This window comes from Zingiber officinale, chromosome 4A (genome assembly GCF_018446385.1).
Source record: "Zingiber officinale cultivar Zhangliang chromosome 4A, Zo_v1.1, whole genome shotgun sequence".
Classification (NCBI taxonomy): Eukaryota; Viridiplantae; Streptophyta; class Magnoliopsida; order Zingiberales; family Zingiberaceae; genus Zingiber; species Zingiber officinale.
In genome coordinates, this window is record NC_055992.1 from 1137759 (window position 1) to 1147253 (window position 9495).

At 41.4% G+C, this 9495-nt stretch overlaps 1 protein-coding gene across 1 annotated transcript; it reads right to left on the bottom strand.

Annotated features, from left to right (window-relative positions):
* Window positions 1–1633, bottom strand: LOC121969184 (transcription factor TCP15-like). Its single transcript, XM_042519140.1, has one exon. It carries the CDS (start codon window positions 1306–1308, stop codon window positions 214–216), a length of 1095 nt encoding a protein of 364 aa, XP_042375074.1. The 5' UTR covers window positions 1309–1633; the 3' UTR covers window positions 1–213.
* Between the last annotated feature and the right edge of the window lie 7862 nt (window positions 1634–9495).

Here is a 9495-nt window from a genome sequence, read left to right on the forward strand (position 1 = left end):
AATGGAAAATGATCCGAATTAATTAACAAGCAGGGAACGAGGAGATTAATTATATCTAGGCAGATGGAACTCTCGTTTCTTTGATTACACGAAAGAAAAGAACCAAATTAATTGAAGAATTAGAAAGAGAAAATAATCCGAAAGAGAAGGGGAATTCAGATAATCAATGCGTGCATATGATGATACGATCGATGGCGCCTGCGCATTCATTAATCAGGAATCGCTCATGGCGTCGTGGCGGTCGTCGCTTTCCCGGTAGTGGCCGGACGTGGAGGACGGGGCCATCGCCTCGGAGGCCGTCGAAGGCGAGCGGTAGACGGCGGATCCGACGCCGAGTTGTTGGTTCGGGAAAAGAGACATGGAAGTGGCGGCGGGCGGGAAGTTGAGGAAGTGGAGGCCGGTGGATCCTCTGAACATGGAGCTGCTGCTGCCCATTTGAGGGAATGCCCAAATGGACTGCTGCTGCTGCGACTGCGGCGGCGGCGGCGGCTGGTTGATGTGATCTTGTTGAGTGTTAGGGTTTGTGACCATCCAAAGTGTTCCAGGTGGGATTTGGCTATGGCTTGAGAATTGCTGGCCGTAGCCTGCTATTTGCTGTTGCTGTTGCTGCTGCTGCTGGAACTGGATCTGATCGGGCTCCCACCGGCGTTTCCTCAGGCTTCCGGTGTCTGACTCCGGCGAGGCGTCGACGAGGCCGATGCTGCATGAGTTGAAGTTTAGTAGCACGGAGGAGGAAGAGGAGGGTCGTTCGGAGGGGAAGGAGGAGCCGCCGCCGTGTTCCGGCCAGTCGTTATGGATACGGAGGGAGGGGCCAGGGAGGGAGGCGGCGGCCATGGAGTTGAAGTAGTTGGCTGCGCGGAGGTGGTAGGGGGCCGAGAGCGACGTTCCGGAGCTGCGGAGGGAGATGTTGAGCGAGGTGAAGTTGGCAGGGATGGTGCCGGTGCCGGTGGCGGCGATTACGGCCGGCTCCGCCTGCTGGAGCAGCCACTCGATGGTCTCCCCGTCGGTCTTGTGGCCGAGCTCGCGGGTGAGCTGGAAGACGCGAGCGGCGCAGAGGGCCGGCATGCGGATCCGGCGCCCGCGGCCCTCCACCTTGGTGTGCCGGTCCTTGTTGGAGCTCCGCCTGGGCGGTGGCTTCCGCGCCCCCGCCTCCGCCAGCTGCTGCTCCGCCGCGGTGGACGTGGCGGAGGAGGAGATGGCCAGAGATGGGTAGGCGGATGTGGAGCAGGAGTCTTCTTCCTTCTTCTCCAGCAACTGGAGAGGAAAATTGGGGCGCCGCGACGATCCGCCTCCAGCCTCGCCTTCCATCAAGCTCTAGCTCGATCGATCAGCAACTATACTTAATTAACGAAGACAAGATCATGCACAGATATAGCACATGAATTGATGCGATCGAGCAGCAAAAAACTTGAGACTCGATGTATAACTAGCTGGTAGTTAGCCAACCAACTCCGGCCGGTATCAAGTCAAGAAGAATCTGGAACAAAACACAAATGATCATGCATGAAGAGAAGATTTAAGAGGAAGGAGCTAACTAGTTTTTGGTAGGGAACTGTTGCAATCGGTAGGGCTTCTCGAAACTGAAAGCTCGGAGCATATAAGGAGATAGATAGGGATTTTAGGTCATGGGGAATGTGAGTGAGAGAGAGAGAGAGAGAGAGAGATCTGAGTGCCGCATCTAATTTTATGCATTTGGTTGGTAGGGCCTACAAATTCTTCAAGGTCGAGATGGCCATTTTTTTAAAATTAATATAGCAAATTCAAACTTAACAAACTTCGGAAATAATGCACAAGATTTTAAGGATTTATAAAAAAGATTTAGTGAAGGTGTGTGAAAGGGCGAAAAATGGTTGAGGTGCAGGTCAAAATAAAAAAAAATAAAAAATCTATAGATTAGGTGATGTCGGTTGAATGGGGCAGCAAGTAGTGACGGATTTAGGGGGAGCGGTAGTGTATTTGAGCATCCTTTTATTTCCAGAAAATTTCATCATTATACTGTAGTTCAAGGGATAGTGAGAAGGAAGACAAGCTCCAACTCCTTTCTTTGAGCACCTTCTTCTTTTTTTGTTTGGATCCGCCACTGGCAGCAAGAATAGATGAACGGTATGCCTAATCCAAGCGGATGAGCATAGCTTCGAACGGAGGAAACTGTCCAAACGGCCAATCTATGAAAGCCAACGACGGAATGATAAATGCAACAACAAAATCCCCGAGCCACTGACCTGGCCGACTGGGCATCAGGGTCGAGCGGCCTATAGCGGGGCCCTCTACATGTCTCGTCGTACCCTTTTAGAGTTTGTGCCACTTACAACAGAACATGCTCAGCAGATAAATCGTATTTTAGAAGCTTTCAACCTATCACATTAGAAATTTACATGCTTGTTTAAGGAAAGGTGTCAAGGACATTTTTTAACTTATCTTTTTTCTAAGGCGCTTTGGAAAATGTACGTACGTTTTGAGATGTGTGCACAAATGTTACAGTGATATTATAAAAGAGATTCTCATCCACAAGCGGAGGTACGTAATGTTTCACTATTGAACACGCTTTTGCTACCGAATGCTTACTGTTCTTCTTCTACGTTTGTGGGATCAGTGACTTGAGCGTCGGAGGACCAACGTTAGAAATCCTTTCCCGACACGACATTAACATCTTTCATATTGTAGGATCATGTGGAGTCTTCCTCTTGGTAACTTTCAAGCCAAATTCATAGCTTGTCATCTTCGAACAGGATGAGTGTGAATTCAAAACATATAACATGATGTCTTTTTGGGTTTCATCTTCCAGCAGCTGGTTTTGAATTCTGAGATTTAACTTTCGATAGACTTTTGTGCTGTGGCCTTCAGCTTGATTTCAAATTTCAATTTTCGGATTGCCCCATGGAATCTTTGTTTGCTCAACTCAATCGGCCCTACACGTCTATCTTGAATTTTTACTCTAATTGTGCCTCCATCCTCCCTCTCTCTAGCTGAGTCAATCAACTATTCCTTCGAAAGAACAATTTAGACGATACTCGCTCGACTCCAGTGCCACATGCGCCGGTCCAGCTCGTGAACCTAATCATTCGTATTTAAAAATAATTATAACCATAAATTTAAAATATTCAATTTTAAAATTTTAAAAAAAAACCACAAAGATAAAGGGTATAATGTGGGTCCCGATCACTCCAGTGGACATTCCTTCTTTTTTCCTTGCCCCCTACCCTCGCAATTGCCAAACTTTGCTCGGGATCCTACAATTCAATCCTCCCGTTGCATGCACCTCGTGCAGCGCCAATAACTACGGGCCACGTTTCCTGAAATGTGGTCCTTGTTCGACTGCTAATTACTAAATACAGAACGCTTTCAGCATCGGATAGCTCGGAGACTGAGTCAACGCACAGATGTATTTGTACGAATAGGTTACCCGCGCCCTGCAAAGTGCAGTGGCTTGTTGACTTTTAACCAGTGGCCAAACCTTTGTGCAGTTATCAGTAATATTGTTTCCTGTTTCATCTCGCCTTTTGTTGCAAACTAAAGGAGCATTACAGTTCCTTCATTGTTAATTAAACCACGTAGCATTATAATTTTACAGGACAAGCAACTTTACTTCTATTTGACATTAAGAATATTGCTGGATTGCAAGAATGTGAGTACAAGATTGTTAATTAAATAGCACAGACAATAGTATATTCCGAGCAATGATAATCATGGAATGGAGTGGAATTAATTTGGCTACTAAACTGGATAATGAAGTCAGTTAATCTGTAATGGAAGCAAATTCACGTATATTTATTTGTTCTTAAGAAGTAGTTATTACCACCATGTCTTGTGTGTCTCTGTGATCAGTTGGCTGGCAAATGCAAAGAAATGATCATGGCCTCGTGCTGTTGCTTGCATCTTAGCCATTTGCTGCACCAAAATGGAGGAGACAAGCGCATGTTACAGCGACATAATTGCTGGCCACTCCAAATGGATGGACATGAACCAGCTAGCTAGATGGCTTCCTCAGCAGCATGTATGGCTACCTGCCAACCATCCAATGTTGCTACATGAACAACAATTAAAGCCTATGTCAGTCACCCTAGCCTCTTTTGGCTGTAAAGCTCTTGCCCTTCAGGTCTGTGGGTCCGTCCGACCGGCATCCGAGCTAGCCACTACCGGCCAACTGGTCCGGTCGAGCTCGAAAGAGAAGACGATGCACAGCGGCAAGGGGCCTGGTGCGCCTGAAGTGCTACTCAGAGGTGCAAAAATGGAGAAATGAGGCATTTGGTGCAAGTAACAATGTGATCTTTCAGAAACAATTAATGGCCCTAGTACTCAGTATGTTCCCCCTGTTGGATCTCCTTTTTTTTTTTCCTTCTTTTTTTTTCTTCTTTTTATTAAAGCGCATGCATGTCACAGCTGGTCATTAAAGGTTTGAGTTGCTATCATTACCAAGGTATATAATTTGAAGAACAGAGGCAAATTAAAAATAAATAAAAGATCATAAAATCACTGCAATTAGTCCTCTTTCAGATTTGAGAAATGCATGGCACAAACTGTGACATGAACATGGACATGAAAGCAAAGCAAGAAAATATGCCCCAAAAATCTACTCTAAAACTAATGCACAAGGCTGAGTATGAATTGAATTACAAAAGACATGTTAGGGTTGCACCTATTTTAAAGTACTTTAGTGTAAGTGTCATTTTTTCTATACGTATCATCATTTAGTTTTAGTTTTAATAGATGTCCTTTTTAAAAAAACTTTAATTAGATGCCATTATTTACCATGCCTCTTCTAGTACTAGTGGACATCATTATTTAATTCAACTTGCTATTTTATATCTTTATTTAGATATATAATTTTCACCTTCTACTAACAAATATTTAAGGATTTTCACTAGTTTGAAATAAAGTGAACTTTCACCTAATTCTGTCTAATTATATATAAAAGATGACATGATTTGAAATCTCTCAAGGATTCTGTCCAACATTTAAGCAAAGATGATAAAAATGTTTCCTGAACATGATCAGCAAACTAATTAAGAAACAATGATTAATCCAAGCTGAAGTGTTCATTGATCATAATGACCTTTATAAACTGTGTTGTTGAGTTGAAGTTGATGATGTTGAAGTGAAGTGTAGGTGAGGAATCACCTCAATCCCAATAAAGACAGCAAGAGTTGTTAGATGTAATCAGAATGTTTGCAGTATCTACCTTTACAGATAAATGGCTAAGCAATAATATATTGAGTGGTTTCTCTGATCACCAGTCTCTTATCTAAAAAACTCTTATCTAAACATCAGTTTTGACAGTTGTAGTGCCAACAAAAGTTTAGGGTACCTTGGACTTGGCAAAAGGCACCCTGTAAGTTTACTTTTGTAGCATGATTGCACTGAGCGATCACTCACTCTTTGACGAGATGAACTTTTGATTCCTACACAGCAAACCCTATTCAAATAAACTATATATATAGAGACACTATAACATGGACCTCAACATAAAGGTACTCACACATTGGCATAACACTGCGCCAACTACAATTCTATGATAAAATGGTGATGGGACCCCAAAACACATCTCGATCAAACAAATCTGCATCTTCACTATATATTGACGAAGGCATAGCTAGGGAACCTAGCTAGTCTAGCTGCGTTACAGACATTTTGAATACGCTGAGGGAACAGTAGTACCACGAACAGTGTTACTGATATTTCATTGTTTGGTATTTTTGAATCAGCGAATTCGTACTGTTTGCTACTAATAGTTGAAGTTTCACTTCCAGCAGCAGAAATGCTTAAGATCAAAGGACAAGCAAGATAATGCAGGACCTGACAGAGGATTGTCCTGCTTCCCCCCTCACATGTTTTCTCTTCCCTTTTACTGGTCATTGTGCTGCGGTAAAAACTTAACAACATGGCTGTTAAGCTTCTCTCCAAATTAAGTTGTCTAATAATCTTCGTCTGGTCTTAGTAATTGTTTGCTTCAAAAGAGGTAGAGAGGTAGAGAGAGAGGGGAAAACGAAAGATCCAAACTGTCTTTATTGGCACAAAAGAGTCACTGTTCATTTTTCTGTTAAAAATTGTTGCTTGGCATCCAAAGGCAAAGGTATGAGGAAGAGAGGCAGCCACTGATGCATGGAGGCATGCATGCACAGCAGTGGAGTGTGGGACTTGGCTTCGCTCTACAGTGCAAACCTCACATGTTCTCCTGCTGGCTGCAGCAGCTGCCTGATTCCTCTCTTGATTGTGCTGGCACATCCTGCACATTTGTGTCTGCACATTATTCATTGCAAGCATTTATCATCATCTCCCTAGCTAAATAATACCGTCGCTAGCTAGCTTGCCATATAATTGGATCGCCTCCAAAGATGCTAAGTAGTTAAGGTGGTATCGACTTTGTAAGTTCTTGTCAATGATGTGGGCATAATGACTAACGAGATTGATAATCAATGTGAATGAAATTTTCAGAATTAACCTCAAGCATCTGATTTGGACAGTTTGCTTAACCGAGTGTTATATTTCTATTTTAGCTAATAATAATAATAATAATACACTATTAGAAAAAATACTTTTTGAGACAAAAAAATAATATCTTAAATTATAAATTGTCTCAAAATATTGTTGAGGCGTGATGAGATGGTAATGCTACCATCCCTAATACGAGCGTCTCAAAAAAATATTGAGATAATTGTACTGTTTCAAATGTTATTTAAGACGGTGATAAGATGGTTATTCAGTTGTCTCAAAAGTATTTAAGATATTGATCTTGTCCAGAATTTGAATTAGACGAAAATCGATTGAGATATCGTTGGTGCTGATGGAGAGGCGACGGGGACACACCTGGCGTATGTGCCCAGGAAAGTGGACCCCACGTGGGACTGAAGGACAGCGGTGATGAAATCGGGGGTACTTAGGCTCTGCGCACACTCAAACAAGCACACGGAACGTTAGAGACCAGAAATCAGAAACAAAAAAAAATCCCCGGCGCAGACCCTTCGACGCTCAAGTCAGGTCCTTTTTCCCTAGAAGAATAGTGTACGAAGGAAAAAGAAATATAGAAGAGGAGTGTGAATGTGCGCGTACCTGCTAAGAGAGAGGACCTCCCTTTTTTATATGACAATGTGTAGCTCTGGAGCCTAATCACTGTCATAGAATGTAGGGTGTCAAAACCTGTCGGGTGATGGAGGACACGTGGTGCCCTCTCATTGGTTGAAAGAAGGTTTTATTCGCAGATGATAACAGACTATTAGAATATTCCCTGACGTATGACAGTTATTCCCTGACAGGAGGTTATGATTCTCTGACATCATTGTCACCTAGTGTTTTCTGTCTCGCCCATGTTTGACTACGTGCAGCTCGGGATGGTCGTTCGAGTGTGTCACCTGGCTCGAGCCTTGATGAGAAGGATGAGCTGTGGTGAGGACCCCATCTTTCCCGTTTGGATCCCTAAAGGGCCAATCGGGAGTTGTCTTATTGAAAGTACCAAACTTGACTATGTGGACCTGTTGGGTGCTACTCGGAATTCCGTTCTGCTTCCCTTGTATAAAAATTTGTACAAGTAAAGAACTTTCCTAACAACCTATGTGTTTCTCATGAGTTAAACTTGAATTGGAATCAGAACTTAACATTTTTACTTCAAGTTCAACTCATGTGTTCTTCAGTAGTTAAAACTTGGATTGCAAACGATACTTAACATTATTAATCCAAGTTCATCCCATGTTACAGAAGTTGATTAAATATCTATTTCAAGGATTGACTTCCAGGTTAAACATGGCGAGACACTCGGCCTTCTTGGATATGAGATAATCCACCACTTCCTAGACAAAGTCTTTCAAAAAAATTAGATATTTAAACTTCTTACAACAACCCTAGGTTTAACTACAGAGACCTCAATAAAAGCACAAGATCAAAATACTAAATCGAAACACAAAAAATAAAACACGAAATCGCTAGCCTCTTGTGTTGGTATTTCAGGATTCATACAAAGAAAAACTAGTTTCGCTGCGGAATTAAAAATTAGTTATACTTTTCTCTTTAAACAAAGGTCGCTTGATCTTCTGTTGTATTCCTCTCCTCCTCTTGGGCGTCGTGTGGGTAACAATCTACCAAGATGAAATCCACCCAAACCTTCTTCTTTGCCTACAAGTTTCGGCCACCCAAGTAATGCAAAAATTAGAAACTTCCTTCTCTTCTTCTTCCCTTCCAAGCAAACCGACCACAAGAAGATGGAGCATGATGTGCCGCCGACCTTAAGAGAAGAAAACAAAGGGAGAAGAGAAAGAGAGAAGGGTTGGCCACCAAGGAAAAGAGAAGAGGGAAAGCTTAGGTTTCGGTCCTAAGGTAACAAGAGAAATATAGAGATATGTTATTCCCATAAGACACTCTCTACCTCTCTTTTATAATCCTTGGTCATGGCATAAAAGGAAATTTTAATAATAATTAAAATCTCTTTTTTAAAATTCCTATTGTGATGGCTACAAAAGGAAAGTTTGAAAAATTAAAATATTTTTCTTTTAAACATCGTAGATATCTACAAAAAGGAAAGATTTTAAAATTAAAGTTTTCTTCTAAATCATGGTTACAAAAAAGGAAAGTTTTATCAAAATTAAAATATCTCTTTTTAAACCATTATAGATGACAACAAAAAAGAAAAAATTTTAAAATTTAAAATTCTCTTTTTAAACTATGTGGATGACTTCAAAAAAAGAAAGATTTAAAAATTAAAATATCTCTTTTAATCATTTGTAGATTGCTATAAAAGGAAAGATTTTTAAAAAATTAAAATCTCTCTTTTTATTTCTTTAGTGGTCAGCCCCTTGCTTGGTCACCAAGCAAGGCTTGGCCGACCACATCTTAGACACCAAGATGAGCTTGGCCAGCCCCTTGCTTGGGCACCAAGTAAGGATGTGGCAGGCTCCTAGCTTGGGTAAGAAGTTGGGCTTTCGGTGGATAAAAAGGCTTTTAATAAGAGGCTACAATAATAGGGACCTAGAGGAGGAATTAGTTTTAGTCTCCTGATGGACTTAAGCTTCCTGTGTTCAACCCGAATACCCAACTCAAGTTCATCAATAATAATTCATACCACTAAAGAGTCATTATTGAACTACCATACCAATCTCATATTACATTATGGGCTCCTTCTTATCATGAGTGCATTAGTCTCTCTGTGTTTAAGATATCGAATGTTCATTAATTAAATGAGTTACTGACAATCCACTTAATTAATATCTAGCTTTAAGAGTAGTACCACTCAACTTCATTATCATGCCGGACTAAGTCCACCTACAGGGTTTACATGATAATTCTTATGAGCTCCTCAAGGGGACATCATCAACCTAGATAACTAGGACACGGTTTCCTTCTATAATCAACAACACACCATATAAATAATATTATTTCCCAACTTATCGAACCTATTGATTTAACGAATAAATCTCACCTATTGATAAATTAAAGAAATAAATACTAAGTATATGTGCTTGTTATTATATCGGGATTAAGAGCACGCACATCCATAATAATAGAGGTTCT